General features: G+C 43.2%; 1 protein-coding gene across 1 annotated transcript in view; it reads left to right on the forward strand.

The window, feature by feature from the left end:
- Positions 1–20880, forward strand: part of ARID5B (AT-rich interaction domain 5B) — a 582615-nt gene that overhangs the window by 103088 nt on the left and 458647 nt on the right. Inside the window, exon 3 of the mRNA XM_078642686.1 lies at positions 128–350. Within this exon, the coding sequence (XP_078498812.1) occupies positions 128–350 (223 nt within the window). The remainder of the gene's footprint in view (positions 1–127; positions 351–20880) is intronic.

Below are 20880 nucleotides of genomic sequence, written 5' to 3' on the forward strand. Positions count from 1 at the left end.
ACAATTGATGCTGCCCACTGAACACTGGAAAGATCAAATTTACCACTGACAAGTTGAAATTTATTATAACAATCATGCTATTTTGTAAGCACACACAGCTAATAATACTGTCTCTTTTCTCATACAGGATGAAGTTATTGCAGTCTCAGAAAAGGTGATTGTCAAACTTGAAGATCTTGTAAAATGGGCTCATTCGGATTTCTCGAAATGGAAGCATGGTCTTAAGGCTCTACCTGTTAAATGTAAAGAGCTGAAGAATGGTCAGAAGCAAATTTTTCTTAAACACAGACAGTCTACACTTAACTGTCGACTGAACTTCAAAGACGTTCTCAAAGAAAAGACGGAACTTGGTAAATTTTGTTATCTAATTACTTTCTGCCTTATGTTGCTTGCATTTTTATTGTGACAACCACCATTGTTACGTCATTTTAATACATTCTCTATTTTGGTACCCTGTATCAAGGATCTGTGAAAGTCATCAATCAGACCGAAGGAACTGCTGTTTACTTATTGGTGGTTGGTTTTGTGTGGCTAGTAGAGCATTGGTACAGTGTTTAGATTTTGAAATGCTTTGTGCGAGCTACTGTTAAAGAAAGGTGAGGTTGATCTAGGAAGAACTTTGTGGTGGTTTATGTGTATTGATGGGTGTGCTGAAACATTTTCGAATTTCCTCTGCACTAGCGGATCAGCTGTCCATGCTCAGCCAGACATAGTGCTTTTCATACACTCATTACAAGCCAGGCCCGTGTCTTATGATGTGATGTCCTGATACAATGTAAGGGTATTTATATTTATGCTAATATTATAATCAAGATTGTAGGGCATATTTTGGTGTGTGTGACAGTGGCGTTGACTTGACAGGCAGGCTGCAACCAGGATATGTAGATGTGCATGTAGATATACAGGCTTGAAACACTGGAGTATCTTAAATAACTAAGGCCAGTCATCTTTGGAGACACTAATTGTTTAAAACCCTTTCTGGCATTTGGGTGGTCTAAATGAAAACACACACTTTTAGGTGTCTTGTTGCCTAATCATATTGCTGTTCCAAGAGTTTGTCAGGTTACCTATTGAACTAGTCAGAATAGGGTCCTCTGTTACCCTTTTTCTGATTGGCTAAAGTCAGCCAGTTAGTCATTGTGGTTCTTCTGGGGCTAAATGCCACAACTCTTGTGTGGTCAGGTAACTTTGTAATGGTCCATATCCTACTTCAGAATACACCCTGATGTTCTCTCTGTTACAGGCCAGATCAGGTGGCAATGAATCCTAATTAAAAGGTAGATTCAGCTAACGATCTGGTTCCACAGACTGAAATAATGTGCTGAGTCTAATGACATGCCAGAATTGGCAAAAGCCAGTGTTGTAAGTTCAAGTTTCTGAAAATCATGTGTAGAGTCAAAAGATGATCAAAATGATTGAACAACATAATGTAGTATATACATAAATGACTTGTTAATGACAGCACCATTTCCTGACAGCTGCTAAATTGGGGCACGATCCCTCAACAACTCGACAGAAATCTGTATTCTGTAGTTTAAAATTTAGGCTGAATACAGCAATTTTTAAGGATTTAATTTGAGTCATTCAGTTATATAGAGCCTGTCAGAAATAGTAAAAGGATGACAAAGATTGAGACTGAACTGAAGTTTGGCCACTGAACCATCTGCAGGGTGTGGTATCCTCGGCACATTTGTGAAAAACCAAGTCATAAGAGTGAATGATGTTCATCAGTGACTTTGAATATTGTTAAAAAAAGGGAATGGGCTGTCCCATGAGGAGTATCTATGGGTTTGAGGCAGAAGCTGCGTAGGATTTGGAGGAGGTGAAATTACTTGGGACGCACTGGTTTTTGACAAGACAGAGAGCATTTCATATCAGCATTTCACCAGACAGCAATAAACTCTGGCCACAGTATCAAATGCTTTGGCTATTAGGACCAAAGCTTTCAAAAGTTCACTAACCAGTTCGAGTGCGAGGCTATTTGAGGCTGACTGGTAGAATAGTTCAGTTACTTTCCCTGGCTGAAAGCATTCCTGGAAGGGGTCCTTAACACCCCACGATTAATCAAAACCTGTAACTAGACTGCGCCACGTTATCGAGCACCCCTACTGAGCTAGGAATGTGATCTAAAAATAAGATGGGTCTGTAGAATTGGAAATAGGCTCTTTTAGTAGCTGGATTACGTACGCATGCTTAATGGTGTCTGGTACTTTGCCTGGAGAAAGTTAGTATCCAGAAAGAATAGCCTGTCATACAAGCTTGGAATTAAATAAACTTTGGAGGGCTGGAGTCTTATTGAAAATATTGAAATTATATTCCTGAACTAAAGATCAAGGGGCGACCATATGTTCCACAGCTCTATTTTGGTACTGCCATTTTTCCATAGCTAGATCTAGGCAGGATATTGTTGTTTCTTACCAATTGGAAGTTGCATCAATGGGATGAACAGTTTGTTTGTAAGCCACACAATTTGTGCTGCTTTCAGTGCCGCTTGATATTAAAGTGGAACTCTTGTCTATTCCTGCTATGGATCTTGCTTGCTTCATATAAGATAAAGATACACCAAGTATAATCTGATCACAAGTGAATGGTGATTGGTTACCATGTTTTGCTGGCAGAAACACTTATTTAGACAATGGGTTGATGCTTTCAGTACAAAGCCATGCTACTTAAAGTGTATTGTAAATGACTTCATGAAGTCTTATGATTATTTTGGATCACATTATGCATGGTGCATTGATCAGTTACTGTGTCAATGCAAATAAAGCATTGTCTTGTTCCAGAGCTCATCTAAGAACTGTAAACGGTGTGGCGTTAGTAACTCTACGCACTGTAGTTAGTACCTGTCCCTGCTTCAGTGAAGCACTCCTGTACAAAGGTTACCACCATCGCTTCCTGCTTTTCTCTTTTCAACCTTCTGCAATCGTTGGTCCAACTAATTCTCTTTATCAACGTGTTATTTGTTGATTTTTGTTGTTTCTCTCAGCAAAGTCATAATTGGACTTCATTATAGTGTGTTGGGAAAATGTTGTGAAAATGCTTGTAACCCAAACATACTAATTGACTCTTCCCATGCTTTTTTCTCATTTGTAATATTATACATGTCCAGCAAGTGTCACGTGACTGTGTTTTGTCCTCAGACATAACCCCCATAGCTTTGTGTAGCAATGCCCTAGCAAAGCTGTCCGTCAAAGAAGAGTACACAAGTTGTCAGTGTTGCACATGTTAGTATTTTAATATATCCGTCTTAAAACCAACTATAATAAATCCCATTTGAACCTTAGCTGTATTGCATAACGATGACACAGAGGGCAGGATTTAAAGTCAGTTGGCAACTGAAAATGTATCAGTTTTTTCATAATTGCGTTGACTTTCATGTACCATCCAATTCTATGCGCACGACAGGTTTGTCTTTTTTTAGCTTCTTCATTAGGTATTATAGGAAACGGCTGGGTTATTAATATTCAGGCATTTCTTCACTCCCACATGCTGCACGACTAGGCTAATATTTAAAAGAAACAACAGAAGAAACACATTTCATTTAGCATCTCATATTCATGTTTAAAGTATTCATAAAATTCAAAAAGGATGCAAGCATTTGCCGGAGTCCGGGAATCCATTTACTTAATTCACTTGTCAGCCCTCCTCTGTTCATTTATTTCTGCCTCTTAGAATTATTTTGCATTCGTTAAAGAGAAACTGATCGTGAACAGCAATCTGTCAAACCAGGGAACACAGGTGCACGGGGATGTTCGCCTCTTGCAAGCATATTTCGGCATTTTGTATTCGATTTTTTGCACATTTTTCATATAACACGGCTTCTTATAGAGTCCATTTAAGAGTATTGAAAGCTGCAGTGCAAGCTTTATTGGCCTATAAATATGCCATTACAGTTGCACTGCATTTATATTCAGTGGATTGTTGTTTAAGCTGGGAAAATATTCCTCTACAGGTTGACGTTTTATTGAAACCCTTTGAGGCATACAGCAGAATATATTCTAGGCTGAGGTTATTAAACCACCAGTTTCATTTTTGAAGCATGCTCACGGTCAATTATGTTGCCTCAGTCAGCCTGTGCAAAGGCATTTGACAGCGATTTAATCTCCAAATTCATCTCTCTGTAAAATGTTAATCTCTCGTTCTCTTTATTCATGTGTGCATATGCAGCTAGGTTTACATATAGATGTAGAAGTATAGATACATTTTGTATATATATTCTTGTGTATTTGTGATATAGAAGTGGAGAGTAGTATAGGCTATTTATTACGATTGTTGAGTGTAGGTCAGAAAACCTTTCCTCTCACTGAGACTAGTAAATAGCATATTACATACAATCCGTGACATAGTGAACAGGATTTTTCTCATGTCACTTTCACTGAATTGTGAAAGTAAGAAGAAGTACAGCATTTGCACTGTATTAATAAATGTCTGGAATTGCATTCATTGTTGTATATATATATATTCACTGAATAACCAAAGGCTAAAGGGTCGTTATAGTTAGAAATTGTAATAATATCTTACTTTACATTTAAAAAACTTACAAATTCAAAGGAAAAAACAAAGATTAAAGAGACGTTATAATTGGGTGAACATTTCAGTTAATATATAGTGTTTTAAACTATATAGTTATGTAACTATGATTCATAACCTAAAGTACCTATGACCCTCACTCTCGCCATGCACTGTGTTGCTGTCAAATGATGTCCTTTCTTATGGCATTAGGGATGTTATCAATGCAGACATCAACATGTAAAGAGTTCCATATGTGAGTATACAAGAAGTGCATGGTGAGCGCACAAGCTATAGTTACTTAAGGGCAAACTATGATAATGTAAAGTAAGATATTATTATAATTCTTAACTATATAACTATAATATCACTAAAAAAAAATTCCCCCGCGTATTTCATTTTTTTTAGCGCAAAGTAAGATGTCCAATACCGTGATCAGCGTGGGGTTGACTGTAAGGCCTGGTTATGGCCAGGCCCTGCACCCCACCACCCGTGAGTGTGCAACCCCTAGCTGCTCACAGCATGTGCAGAGTTGTGTTGGGCATCCAGCCCCCCACTTTTTAATTTTATTTTGATGCATCACTGATCCGTGACCCACATTGGTTCTCCAAGGGGACTCACAGACGATTGTAGTGGATCTGCGGATCCACAGAATTACCCCCCAAAAAAAGATTTGGCCTCAGGGGGTCCCCTCCCCCACACATGGCCCATGGGTTCTTGGTACCTCTACCTTGTCCCATTATATATTGTCTTCATGTATTTTGTAGGACTCGGGGCCTGAGTCCCTTAGTCATAAGATTGCATCTAAAACTTTTCTTTCAGGTTGTGGCTTGTCATTCACAATGCGCGCTTGAGCTCGCGGATCCATTGCAGTGTAACCGCGATCGGAAATACACACACATTTTGAGCCTTCCTTTTTCAAGCTACTGAATTTACACCAAATAATAAAAAGTACACTTTGTATAGCAAGATCTAGCCATTTTGGCTGTAGATGTTTTTAAAGCTCCTATGGAAAACTGAATGGGGAAAATGCATTTTGAGACCCCCCCCCTTTCCTTGGCCATCACCCCATTAGCAAGCCAAAAAAATCAATTTCCTATGGTAACGTGGTCCTAAGTACAACTACCTAGTGGCGATTGTCACTGTGTAAAAGATATATATAGATATATATATATATATATATATATATATATATATATATATGTTATTGAAAAAAACCAAAGATTAAAGTGACATCATAGGTGTTGAACTGAGACCACCAGAACATGCGTGTAAAACCTAAAAACCACTAACATTCACCAGTTCTAGTGTAGTGAATTACCTATAACATCTTCTGCTTATGAAATCAGAAAATGCATCACTCATGAGATGTTTAATGACATAATTGATGACATCTTATTGTTTGAGTCAGAACCATAACTCAAGTTTTAAGTGTTTTTTCACAGATTTTTAAAAAAAATTATGTACTCCATATTTAATGGGTTTTACATAGGGACGGACCTACGGCTAGGCCCTGCGCCCAACCACCCATGTCTGCCCAGTCCACGCTGCATCGAGGGGCTGTACTTTACTACACACACATTACCTAATACAATGCTTTAATTTTCAAATATTTACAGGTTAGCAGGTGGCAATACCAATAGTGATAGGTAACAGTTGATATTTATGGCTGATTCATAACCCTCAATACCACCTCAGACATGTTGATTACTGTATATTTGGGAACAATTATCAAATTCAAGTCCACTGCAGTCCCTGGAGAGATTAAAATAAAAGGAATACAGCAGCACACACTTTTCTCCCCGGGGATGTGTCGGTCCCTAGGGAGATTAAAGTATAGGGAGTGAAGCAACGCTCAATTCCCCCCCACCCCCGCCCCCCCCCCCCCCCCCGGGCAGTGGCAGTCCTCTGGGAGATTAAATTAAAGAGAGTTCAGTGGCCCTCCCTTGCTGTTCTCACTGGGGAGGTGGTAGTCCCTGGGAAGATTAAAATAAATAGAGCACCTCTGCTAACAGTAGTTCATTCATTTTCTTGTAATTCCAGGACTCTGGGACCATCTTATAATGGCTGCCACATCATGATCGTCATGGTGTGGCTAGCCAATCTAGAGCTACCAATCCTCACCAACTGTCCAGATATGAAAAGTGTTCTGAGGGTTAACCCCTTACTGCCCCATCTGAGCCTTTATTTAAATGCTAATTTCTCAAACGGCTTAATGTATTTACATCAAATCACAAAAAGCACACTTTCTTTGTAAAGTTCTAACTTTTTCAGAATTAGGTGTATTTCTGTTCAGCTGTGTTTTCCATGTATCGGAGAGTACATTTTTCTATAGGAATGGAAATGGGTACTAGTACTTTTGGGCCCTTCCTTTTTCTTGGCCCCCTCATGACAGATCATTTTGAAACTTTTCATGAAGATGCCAAAGTGGATGCATTTTATCTTGTTTTGGAAAGTTTTGTGCAAGATTGCAAACTATTCTATAGTTCTATAAGAAATAAATGCCTTTAGTATAGACATTTTGACCTAATTATTATTACTCAATGGCGACCAGCACTGTGTTGTAACAATAATTAATTTCTTCCAAAGGTGGCGGCTCATTCAGCTGTGGGCTTTTAGTAAAACCAGTCATTGGTCACCCTCCCAGTGCATTATAGTCATGTTAGCTCATATGCACAGTAGTTACATATTCCCCCCAGTGAGGCAAAGTTTAGTAGCTATTTCTTTTTCAACTTTATATTTTGCAACTTTGAATTTCACTATTCATGGTTTTTTTCAGTGCATATTTGACATGTTTCGCTTTTCTTTAAAAACACACACACACACACACACATATATATATATATATATATATATATATATATATATATATATATATATATATATATATATATATATATATATATATATATATTACCTACTGGCGGTCGCCAGTAGGTATATATAGTTAGGATTTTTTCTCTATGGGAGTTTTGAAAATTCTATGTCTAATAACGTTGGCGTTTGTGGACGGAATTGGCTGAAATTTTCAGGAAAATGGAACATTTTGTTTCTGAGCAGCCCCTGAAAATTTGGGGGGGTTTCGTCAAGGGGGGGCCGAGAAAAAAGGGGGGTCCCAAAACACGTTTTTCCCATGTTAATTTCCATAGGGCGGTTGGCCTCACTTTTAGCCCGAACGGCTGAATGGATTTGCACGAAACTTGGCAAAATTGTAGGGACTGGTAGCCCAATGTGCCTTTGCTAGGTTTCAATATATGTGCTCCAGTGGATTTCGAGAAATTAACGTTCAAAAAAAGATATATATCTGTAACAGCGCTCCGGGCAGCGATCCGGTTAGCGTACTTTTCGCGTTACGGAGCATTGCGATGCGAACCTGATTGGCTCTCCGGTGTCTGTAAACATTCCAAACAGTCCGTAGCGGCCGCCATCTTGTCTCTCGGTAGGATCGAGAGACAAGAGGAGGCCAAAGCGAAGGGGCAAATGACCATAAGGGGGCATAGTAGATCCTCCCTGACCCCCTAGGTTTGATGTGGAGGCTTTAAAAGGGCCCCGCGGGGCAAAAAAAAACCAAAAAAAAACAACGTTTTTTTTCGTGGGGTGTGCCCGGTACGCGTAATGGAAAGCGGACTGGGGAGCGTACTACAAGGAAACAAGAATGATTGACTTTTAACTTATTGTATGTTTATAGACTTTTTTTTTTTTTTTTTTTTTTGGCTGAGTGACGTCTCGGCCTATCTCCACGGAATGCAGTCCCTACCATCTCGGCGTTTAAGCCCAGGGGGACCGGTAGTGTGGGAGAGATAACGTCTGTTAACGTTCGATTCGAAGGAAATCAGGAAGTGTTGATAAACATTATCTGCGCCATCTTGCCTTTTTTCAAATGCCACACTTTTGTCGTGCACAGCAGCCATTTTAGATGCCTTGACCAGACCCACTCTCTGCACGCTGTCGATCCTTAGCATGGCTCCCCACCCTCGCAAGCATCTCCCCCAGGCACTGGTCACCCCCGCTCTCTGTCTTATGCATGGGCAATAAACCTCCCCCCATCTGCGCTGCTCTTCCTTGAGAATCACACCCTGTGCCCGTCCGACACCTCCCTTTCGCCCTATTCACTACCGCACCCTCTGACACTCCTCTTCCTCTGCGTCCGATTGTCCAGGCCGGTCCCAGGCTATCACCTAGCCATGCAGATGTAGTTTATGGCCCCAGCTGTAAAGAATCACCCCTCTTCAAAGGAGTTACAGTAGATCAAGGCCCCCACCCGATGAGATCCGTCACACCACACGCGTTCCTACTATCTGAAAACCATCTTGTATTGTGATTGGGGAGGGGACCGAGCCTGAAGCGGAAGATTCCAGGGATGCCTCTTTGTACATCAAAGTTTTTACAATTATGTGTCACATTAAAAATATATAGCACTCCAACAAAGTAGTAGGATTATAAAACTTTAATAACTTATAAATATATACAACGCAACAAAAACAGTAAATACATTTAAACATTTTTTAGAAAAAAGAAGCAACAATGGTCAGTAGCTGAGTTTTGTGCGAATAGTCCCAAGGCAGCACAACGTGCTGAGTTCTGGACGGCACCCAGGTGATGTTACCTGGGTGCCGCACTGGTTTTTGGTATCCTACAATGCAGCTCCGAAAAACGGCGTGGGGCGTTCCGGGGGGAGACCTCGTCAGTAGCGGTCTGTTGTGCGAATAGTCCCAAGGCAGCAGAACGCGCTGAGATGTGGGTGGCACCCAGGTGATGTCCAGTAAGTTGCCGCACTGGTTTTGGTATCCTACAATGCTGCTCCGAATAACGGCGTGGGGCGCCCCGGGGGGGGGGGGGTGAGGCGGCGTGAACGGGCCTCCCCAGGTGGAGGCTCGTCTGCTGTAGTGGGGCACCCCTTTACCGTTTCAGTTGCCATTCCGTCCGCTTTTGGTACACTGTGCCAAAATCCGCCATTCAGCTGAGTTGTGCCCACTCTTGCAGTGCAGCGATAGGCGGCTGCCACAGGACTCTCAAAATGGCGGCAGGCTCTTTCCTTTTTGGGCCTGGTCCACTGAAATGGCCCTGGGACACCTTGGAACTCGGACGCTTGTCTGCTAGGTCTTTGACCCCATTCTCGAAAGCGTCCCCTCAGCCTTGAAGATTCTACAAAAGTCATGGGGGCCACCGACTCCTGCAGGCTTCCGGTGGGGAGCGGCTGCCATGATTGCTCGCGGAATGACCACGACGGAGCTACGAGATGGTGGTGCTTTCATGCTGACGCCAGCTTCAGTCTGAAACATCCAGAAACAAGGTGGGGCTTTCATCGTTTGGGAAAAAAAATGTTTTAATCCAATGAAAAGTGTATTTTTAGGTTATATGATCAAGCCTTCCATCATTAGGAAATCAAAAGTAAAATGAACCAATGAAAAGTTTTATAAACAAGTCACATGACCTGTTATGCGGCATAGGGCTATAAAAAGCGTAGAAAATCCGTTGGCACGTGAGGCGGCGTCAGTAGTGGACCGATGTGCGAATAGGCCGAAGGCAGCACAACGCGCCAAGATCCGGATGGCACCGAGGTGGTGTCCAGCAAGTTGCCGCACTGGTGTGGCCATCCTACAATGCTGCGCGGAAAGTCGGCGTGGGGCGCCCCGTTGGCCTGTGAGTGCGCGTCAGTCAGTGGGGGCTGTTTGAGGATCTGACTGCATTGGAAAGCAATGTGATGCTGTGCGTCGCCCCCAAGATGAGGCGGCGTCAGTAGCGGACCGATGTGCGAATAGGCCGAAGGCAGCACAACGCGCCAAGATCCGGATGGCACCGAGGTGGTGTCCAGCAAGTTGCCGCACTGGTGTGGCCATCCTACAATGCTGCGCCGAAAGTCGGCGTGGGGCGCCCCGTTGGCCTGTGAGTTTGCGTCAGTCAGTGGGGGCTGTTTGAGGATCTGACTGCATTGGAAAGCAATGTGATGCTGTGCGTCGCCCCCAAGATGAGGCGGCGTCAGTAGCGGACCGATGTGCGAATAGGCCGATGGCAGCACAACGCGCCAAGATCCGGATGGCACCGAGGTGGTGTCCAGCAAGTTGCCGCACTGGTGTGGCCATCCTACAATGCTGCGCCGAAAGTCGGCGTGGGGCGCCCCGTTGGCCTGTGAGTTCGCGTCAGTCAGTGGGGGCTGTTTGAGGATCTGACTGCATTGGAAAGCAATGTGATGCTGTGCGTCGCCCCCAAGATGGAGGTTCCTCGGCTGCAGTGGGGCGCCCCTTGGTGTTTCACTTGCTATGCAGCTGAGTTGCGTGCGCACTTGCGGCGAATAGGCCGAAGGCAGCACAACGCTCCGAGATCTGGATGGCACCGAGGTGGTGTCCAGCAAGTTGCCGCACTGGTGTGGCCATCCTACAATGCTGCGCCGAAAGTCGGCGTGGGGCGCCCCGTTGGCCTGTGAGGTGGCGTCAGTAGCAGACCGATGTGTGAATAGGCCGGAACCAGCACAAGGCGTCAAGATCCGGATGGCACCGAGGTGGTGTCATAGTTGAGAGTTCTGAGCAGCGCTTGTAACACTGTCTGAAGCTTATTTGTACCTGCTGCAGCTTCACTATTGCCCTGGTGTGGCCTAAGATCGCCCATGACATAGGCGTCCGCCTCCCGGGGTCCGGCGGAACTTTTTTCCTTTTCCTTTGTGCATCTTGTCCCACAATCCGTTTGACCTGAAGACACGACCAGGTCCCTGAATGTGTGCAGGGGGACGCTATTGATTGAATCAAAATGGCGGCTTCACACAAAGCTGACTCAAGCGTTGCTGCTGATGCTATACAGACAAAAACTGGTTTTCAGTTTGTACATTCTTCAGGATTTTTCCATCCAAGGCTGGTTGAGAGTTTGTAGAACAATGGCTTCAGATTTTCAACATACTACTCTTCAACATTCTTCCTAAATGTAACAATGTGAGACTCACTAGGAGAACGGTGTAGTGAGGGCCACAAACGGCTGTTTATCTTTCCTTTCAAAATGCTGCCAACAATATTTTCGGAATGGAAGACACCACAAGGCGCTGAGATTCGGTTGGCACCGAGGTGGTGTCCAGCAAGTTGCCGCACTGGTGTGGCCATCCTACAATGCTGCGCCGAAAGTCGGCGTGGGGTGCCCGAAGGGGGGGGGGGGAGGCGGCGAAAACGAGCCTCTCCCGCCTCTCCAGGTTGAGGCACTTCATCTGCAGTGGAGCGCCGTCTAGCTGAGTTTCGCCCGCTCTTGCTGCTACAGCGACAGGCTGCTGCAACAGGACTCTCAAAATGGCGGCCTGTTCTTTGGATTTGGGCCTGGTCCACTAAAATGGCCCTGGGACACCTTAGAACTCGGACGCTCGAATTTTTTTTCCTTTCCTCTACGTGCAAAAAAGGTAAATGCCCGGTACGTTACCTGCCTCATCTGCCACGATGTACTCTCCAGAGGAACCGAAAAAAAATATAGTTATGGTAATTATACCATGCATCGTCATATGGAGAGGTGGCACCGATTAATTATAGTGCTGCACAAAAGAGAGATTTGGAGGACAACCCCCGACCTGCCAGTACATTCACCAAAGAAATGGCACTGACAGCATCAGAGGCAAGGGAAACGGTCCCAAATATTCAGAAGAACTTTGGAAACATTAAAATGACATGTTTAGATTGTGGCAAATTAATTTCATGTGGACAGATGAGTGTTACTCTAATAAATACAGCATATGAACATCATCATAGTCGATGGTTGGTGGAGACATTTTGACTATATCCTGGACCTGCCCGTCCTCGCCCAAAATGGCGCCGGAATAAATGGGACTCGTAACTCCTTGTTGTGTACTGGTTGCACAACCTTGATATCACGAGATACGTATGCAGTTTTGAAGCACATGGCGGGCGGGGACGAGAATTGATTGAATATTTCCACATCCCTATTGATATTAAGTTCTGATGTGTTATTGATTACTGTACTATTGAAAGTTCGAATTAACGTCACCCATGGTACTTGCCCGCAAATGTATATCTAGATCATTTTATTGTAACTGGCCCTGTCGTTTTTTAATTATAAAATGTACGTCCACCGATTCCGCAACTGTTAGACACCTTAGTTCTTGCAACCTAATGGCCCGCCCGTTACGTTCCTCTACAGTGTAAATGTCTCCTCATCATATACGATTACAGTTTGCTCCGTGGCCGGCCCACGTGGTTATAGGCCCGTATTTGTATACTGACATTTTCACAATAAAGGTTTTTAAAAGAAAACATGGTAGTAGTATTTACATTGGTAAAGTTTTTAATAATAGTCACTGTTTTCGAATCAGTAAAAGGCAAGTTAAATAAAGCAGTCCAATTACATGAAGGGTAAAAGGTATAATACGCAGGAACGCAGTAAAGATAAATGGTCAAGGGCTGTTGTGTTTTCTACTCCTGCAACATAAAGTGATCGATAAGAATCTGATATTCAGGCGTATCGGCGACTAAGACAGCAGGCCGAGCCTCTTTTGATCAACGGCTCCGTCATGGGACGAAGAAACGCCCTTTTTTTCGAAAAAGGAATATATTTTACTTGCAGGACAGTTGTAAATTTTCCGGGAAAGTACATTAGCCTGGAACATTATAACATATATGTTTAAGAAAAAATAATGTTCGAAAGTAATAAAAAGTGTAATTTTTAGGTCATATGACCAAGCCTTTCATTATTAGAATAAGAAAAGTAAAATGAACCAATGAAAGGTTTTATTAACAAGTCACATGACCTGTTATGCTTACGTTACGCGCTGCGCGCCGCGCCCCGGATCGCTTCCGGGAAGCTGCGCTTCGCGCATCGGAGCACTTCCGGATGCGCTAACGCGGCGCGTCATATGACGCATTACGCGACAACGCAGGTCCAGAATATAGTCAAAATGTCTCCACCAACCAGCGGTCGGAACACAACCCCTTTCAGCAGGCTAAATAGTTCTGTTAAATGACAACAGAAGGGACAGGAAACAAGAACCATCAGTCAAAGAGGGGAGGGCAAGTTCTTCTCTACCGGGTCACGTTGGGGCGCTAGCGGAACTGATCGAATTGGTAGTCTACAGTGTTTCTGGATGTTTCAGACTGAAGCTGGCGTCGGCATGAGAGCACCACCATCTCGTAGCTCCGTCGTGGCCATTCCACGAGCAATCATGGCAGCCGGTCCCCACCAGAAGCCTGCGGGAGTCGGGGGCCCCCAAGACTTTTGTAGAATCTTCAAGGCTGAGGGGACGCTTTCGAGAATGGAGCCCAAGCCCTAGCAGACAAGCCTCCGAGTTCCAAGGTGTCGCAGGGCCATTTTAGTGGACCACGCCCAAATCTGAAGAGCCGGCCGCCATTTTGAGAGTCCTGTGGCAGCCGCCTATCGCTGCACCGCAAGAGCGGGAGCAACTCAACTACATGGTGAGCGAAACGCTGTAGTCGCAAGAGCGGGCGGTAAACAACTGAATAGCGGAAGAGGCACAGTGTAGCAAAAGCGGGCGGAATGCCAACTGAAACGGTAAAGGGGCGCCCCACTACAGCGTGTCTTCAGGTCAAACGGATTGTGGGACAAGGTCCAGAATGGAAGAGTCACCAAAAGGCAAAAAGTTCCGCTTAACCCCGGGAGCCGGCCACCTATGTCGGGGGCGATCTCAGGCCACACCAGGGCAACACGACTTGGGGAGGGGGCCGGAGCCAAGCGCCCCCTCCGAGTCCGCGCCATCACACCGTCCCTCGGGGGCCTCCGTCAAGCGTTTCAGGGAGGCACCGCATCACATTGTTTTCAAATGCAGTCACGTCCTCAAACAGCCCCCACTTACATTGAGAATAGTGAAGCTGTAGCAGGTGCAAATAAGCTTCAGACAGTCTAACAAGCACTCCTCAAAACTTTGAACTATCAGAGTGCATGAGTTTCATGCTCGATCGATTGAGCTAGCCGGATCGGGCAACAAAAAGTATAAAATAGTTATGTAAATAGTTATTTAATAAAATGTTTTACCCTGTTACTTTGCTGGTGTGTTGTATATATTTGTAATATTTGTATAGAGTTTATCGTTATTTTGGGCGGGGTGGGTGGCGGAGCCGAGCTGTCTTGCAGCCATCATGGTGTGGAGTTCAGTTCATCTCACTAGTTTCGTATTTCTCATGAGGGGTTGTTCCTAATGTTTCTATTTTAGCGAGGTCAAAAAGAGATCCCATTAGTGGCCTACTGATTTTGCTCGATCCCTTTTGTTTTTTTACACGTTTTTTCACTATCTGCAAAGACTAAACAGAGTATTGCGACTCTGTGCTTGTTTGTAAATAGAGAATGAACCAAAGAGAACCAATTCTAAAACAGTAAATGCTTGGATAACAATCAATCAAATGGAGAGGGAAGCAGGCACGACGGATTACAACGGGGGCAAAGGCCTGCGTTAACTACCCTTCACTATCTGCAAAGAGAGAGTACTCCTAATAGAAATGAGGGGGGGCAGCATTCAAAGCAGATCAGTGTGCATAAACACGAAAATGTTTTTACTTACCACGTACTTGACATTCAACAGCTTATGATATTTGCTATTAAAAAACCATTGAAATTCACTGAAAAAACCATAGGTTAGAGACCATATATAGTTAGGAATTAGCATTTAAAAAACCTTGAAAATTCACTGAAAAAACCATAGGTTATACACCATATATAGTTAGGAATTAGCATTTAAAAAACCTTATTTTACTCACACAAAACCATTGAAATTCCATATATAGTTAGTTGCACTAACTATATATCGCGCACCCGCAATCCACTGCTGATGATGTCACATATTACATCATTCATGACATGGTCAGTGACATCACTGATGACATCACTGATGACATCTCAAATGACATCACTGATGACATCACTGATGACATCTCATTTGACATCATTCTTGTGCTAATACGATAAACCTCTTCAGACTCTAATATAACCTTAGATACACTCAGTGTATACAGACACTCACACACTGTCACTCATCCATGGAGTTACTCACACACCTAGTCAGTCATGCAAAGAAACAATCTCACCTCCATTTCCTCAACTATACAGTTATACACACCTTACTTATTCAAACATATACTAACACATATTTACTCTCTTATACAATCCCTGATACAAGTTCACAATGATCCATACAGCCACTCACACATTCACTAGCTCTCATGCACAGTTATTTATATATGCCAACTCTCACATGTACTTTGTTTTACATATGTACTTACTTTGACATGTAGCACTGAGATATCCATTCACTCACCAATACACTCATTCACACAGTCAACCGCCCATACAGGTGTTTCCACATGCACTCTTGAACTCATACACCTAGTGAATCAACTGCTCACACATCTATGCACAGAGTCACACACCTCCCAGCCACCCCCACACAAACTCAATCTCCCATACAAATACTTGGGCAACCAATCAATAACACATACAGCCTCTCGTATAGCTAATGATCAACACATGCAGCAGTTTACATCACAACAGACATACTGATGCACACATTCAGACAGTTTATTCACTAACCCATGCATTTAGTACGACACATTTATTCACTCACTCATACAGTCAGTCACGCACCTACTAAATCCTTCATCCAGACACTTATACATCCACTCATTCTTCAATATATCAAACATATTTAAACTTTACAGAAACACACAGTCACTGGATGATGTTATCAGTGATGTCATTTGAGATGTCAAATGAGATGTCATCAGTGATGTCATCAGTGATGTCATTTGAGATGTCATCAGTGATGTCATCAGTGATGTCATTGACCATGTCATGAATGATGTAATATGTGACATCATCAGCAGTGGATTGCGGGTGCGCGATATATAGTTAGTGCAACTAACTATATATGGAATTTCAATGGTTTTGTGTGAGTAAAATAAGGTTTTTTAAATGCTAATTCCTAACTATATATGGTGTATAACCTATGTTTTTTTCAGTGAATATATATATATATATATATATATTTTTTTTTTTTATAGTTAGGACCTAACACAAAGTATTTTTTACTTTGCGAATAAATCTTCACAAAATGTTCAAAACGAGTGTACTTGTCAATTCAGCTCCTGCCTGGAAAGTTCCGGGGTGATCCGTCAAGCGGGGGCTGAGATAAGAGGAAGGTCCTAATGCGTTTTCCTGATGCAATTTCCAATAGGGATTTTGGGTACGACTACAGCCCGAACTGCTGAACAGAATAATACCAAATTTGGCTGAAATCTAGGTCTGGGGAGTGGGCTGCGGGCCCCCCTTCCCATTGAATATGGTGCCGGGCTCCGGGAAATGGGGTCCTGCAGTGGAAACCATCTCAGGGAGGGTGTCTGTGTGCCCACTCTCCCTAAAATATTCCCTGGGTGATGGGGTCACTGGGGTCAAAAGTTGCCCAGGGAGGGGGTTTTGGGTTTCTCTTTTCCCCTAAAATATGCACTGGGCCCTTGGGGATGGGGTCCCTGAGGCTAAGATTGCCCCACTCCCCTCAATTTAAATTAGTTACCCTGCAGAATGGGGTCCCATGGCCTATCAAGACTCAAGGAGGGGAGCTACACGGCTTCCCCATCCCATTATTTTTGTAAGGCCCTGGGGACCGCACCTCCCAGGGCCGTACAAGATTCAGGGAAAGGGGACTTGTGGCCTAGCTCCTCTTTAATTTTAATAGTGGCCCTGGGGAATGGGGTCCCTGGGGCCTAATAAGGCTCAGAGAAGGAAAGCCACAAGGCCCCCCTCCCCTCTAAAATATATATGGCCCTGGGAGATGAGGCTTCTAAGGCCATAATAGGTTTGGGGAGGAGGATGGACCCCTCTTCTTCTTTAAAAAGGAACGGAAAAAAGGACATTTGGCCAATTCCCCACTGCACGCACATGGCAGGAGGCTGTGCAGGTGTGGTGTTACTGCCTTTGGAGGGTTGGCCGTAGACATTGTGGCCAGCCCCCCCTGTGTACGGCCAAAGGCTGTGCGCATTTGGCCGTATGCATCATGGGGCTGGCTGCATCAAGGGGAATGGTGGTGGCCTGCCCTCCGGGAATGCATGACCGAACACCCTGCACAGCCTGGAGTTGCCTTAACGTATGGTAATGATATATTAGTTGAAGTAATAAAAAAAACTAGAAATTCAGTGAAAAAACCCAAAGGTTAAAGTACTGTTACAGTTAGGTTAATTGTTCGATAACAGCGTAACATGTGTGTTTGTGTGTGTGTGTGTGTGTGTTTATCAAATAATATGTAGTGCGTAATATTCTATTTATGGCCATTGTCCTGATGTGTACCTATGCACTTCCCCTGCATCAACAAGAGGAATAAATAACAGATTATACTCTTTTTTCTTATGTATTTATTACTACAAAAGATATGTAACCAAAACCAGTATGCAAGGCGTTACATTTTATCCAGTAAGTCTTGTGAGTATTAGGAGAGTAGTTTCCCTGTAATTGTAACATGATTTTGGTGAGACTTTAAGCTGAGACTTTAAGCAGTGTTTACTCATTGCAGTTATGCTAATATGCAGTAATACTTGTGGGAATGTTCATTTATTAGTACAGTTGCACTAAATAATGTGAAATTGGGCCACATTCAGTTTTGATACCATGGAAAGCATGTATGTTAAATAAGAAAATACAAATAGGATATAGTATGAAGCAGTTGTGCAGAGTGTAAGGTATGATTTATAATCTTTGTTGAGTGTGGGATCAGCAATTCACCAGAGGTGAACGTCTCCGCCTTCAAAATTGGTAATAAATGCTCTTTGGCACTCTGCTCATCTGTATATTTGATGATTGCCATGGCATTTTCTTCATATTGTTTTAATAAAATGTAATTATTTTCACCAAACCTGGGATGAAAGGGGTTACATTTTGTAGCGAGGTAAAATCATTTTGAAGCGGAATCATGGCTATTGCTGTTCCCCTAGGTAATGTTGCAACATGCCGTCTGTGAACCAAAACACAGTGTTTATCCTCTGTCAGTTTGACGTTACTGTGGCAATAGAGTGGAATTCGACATTTGCACTTTAATAATAAATGTGTTGTTATTTAGGTAATTACTTTGAATAGCCTGTTATTGGGACACATGTATTTTTACTATCATGGTATGCATATTAATCTATAACTGTAGGTACATAATGAATAGCTACATCTGTATGTTTGTATGCATATGTAATAACAGATTTCTACCTCTAATAGTTACATATTAATAATCTGTATGGAACTAGTTCTCATCCTGGGCTCCTCGCCCTCCGCCTGGGACGACTCCTGGTGGCCACCCGCTCTGGGCTCTGCACCCAAACCAACAGACATCGCACGCAACCTGGGCTTCATCCTGGACTCCTCCCTCTCCATGACCAGACAAGTCAACGCCGTCTCCTCGTCTTGTTTCAACATCCTGCGCATGCTACGTAAGATCTTCCGGTGGATCCCCACCGAGACCAGGAAGACGGTCACCCAGGCCCTCGTCACCAGCCGTCTGGACTACGGCAACGCCCTCTACGCCGGAACCACCGCCAAGCTCCAGAAGAGACTCCAGCGAATCCAGAACGCCTCAGCAAGACTCATCCTCGACATCCCCAGACGAAGCCACATCTCCAGACACCTGAGAGACCTGCACTCGCTCCCGGTCAACAAGAGAATCACCTTCCGCCTCCTCACCCACGCACACAAAGCCCTGCACAACCAAGGCCCGAGTTACCTCAACAGCCGCCTCAACTTCTACGCTCCCACACGCCACCTTCGATCGACCAGCCACGCCCTCGCCGCCGTCCCCCGCATTCGAAGAGCCACAACAGGAGGAAGATCCTTCTCCCACCTGGCCGCCAAGACTTGGAACTCCCTCCCGACCCACCTCCGCCTGACCCAAGACCACCTCGCCTTCAGGAAGCAGCTCAAGACCTGGCTGTTCGAGCAGTAGCGGACCCCCCCCTCCCCAAGAGCCTTGAGACCCTCCGGGTGAGTAGTGCGCTATACAAATGCTATGATTGATTGATTGATTGATAGTTGATTGAATCATGAGAGCGTCATACCATGAATATAAGGATGACTATTTTCGAGTGATGCCTTTATTGAGTTGCATTTGTAAAATGGAGACCTACTCCAAGTACAACCTTAATACTATTGCTAGTTAAATATGCATGCATAGTAATAAAGGAATGCAGAAATAGAAGTATTTGTGAGTAACATTATACACACATCTTCGGTGTAGTGGCATAATGGTATCCCAAATGTCAGAAGAAAATATATACATCTAAAAGATGTGAATGAAAAATAAATTAAATATTATTTTAAGGAGAATGTTTTACAAGTTCTTAAAAACATGAAGGCACATTTGCAGCTTTGGTATGTTGCATAATTGATAGACACAGAAAGCCAAATACTAATGGACTTCTGCAGAACACAAAATCTGAATTTGTGTGTGTGTGTGTGTGTCTGTTTGTGTGTAGCTCTTTCGACAATTACGCAGCATTTGTAGCAGAATAATATTATTGCACTGGGCATTATTGTAAGACTATTGCACACAGAATGATGTGGAAGGTTTGAATATGCTTGATAGCCTCCTTTCTAATTGCAGCAAAGAACTACAGTTAGGTTGTGTTCTGCATTGTGATATTATTTAGGTGAAGAATAATTTTGTTGAACTAATGCTGGCAGCTGGACACTTCAAGCTTCACATACAAATATTTGTCTGTGTAATTTAATCATTAGGAAATAAAATGGGTAGCTGAAGAATGAAATCTGGAAGACCTTAACAGAATGATCTCAGCACAAAAGTAAATATGGATCAAAAAAACTAATATTTCACTAAGGGCCATTTTTAAAAAAAAAAAACATTGTTTTTTGTGTAGAACACCCACTTATATATCATGAAACTTGGCAACGCTCAGGATGTCCTCACAAAACATAGGATTTTGTAAGCTAGGGAGAGAGCAGGCAAAATGAACAAAATGAACAAAATAATATAAGATCCACACAGAGGGCAGGCAGTTAAAGACCACTAGGTCTGGAAATCATTCTGGTTGAGGGTGGTGACGAAAAGACAACACTCAATTTACATTCCCTCATTCTCTCATCTAGCTCAGAACACTATCCCCTTTGAAGCATGAATATTCAAATAAATTGGACATTATTCACAATCTCCCTCAACACATTGACCTTTAAGTATCCAAGTACAGGAACAAGCAAATTCCCATAGTAAATAAACTATGCTATACACAACAAATGTTTCTACTCAAATGGGTCAAATCTCTGCCGCAAATAAAACTTTAGTTTTACTTTAATCTACCTCAAGGCATTTTTGGTAGAGAGCATACAATTGCTATCTACATAGAGAAATACAATGAACAAAGATTTTGATGCTAATGCCAATTCTATGTGTGATGTAAA

The sequence above is a fragment of the Lissotriton helveticus genome, chromosome 5_1 (genome assembly GCF_964261635.1).
Source record: "Lissotriton helveticus chromosome 5_1, aLisHel1.1, whole genome shotgun sequence".
Classification (NCBI taxonomy): Eukaryota; Metazoa; Chordata; class Amphibia; order Caudata; family Salamandridae; genus Lissotriton; species Lissotriton helveticus.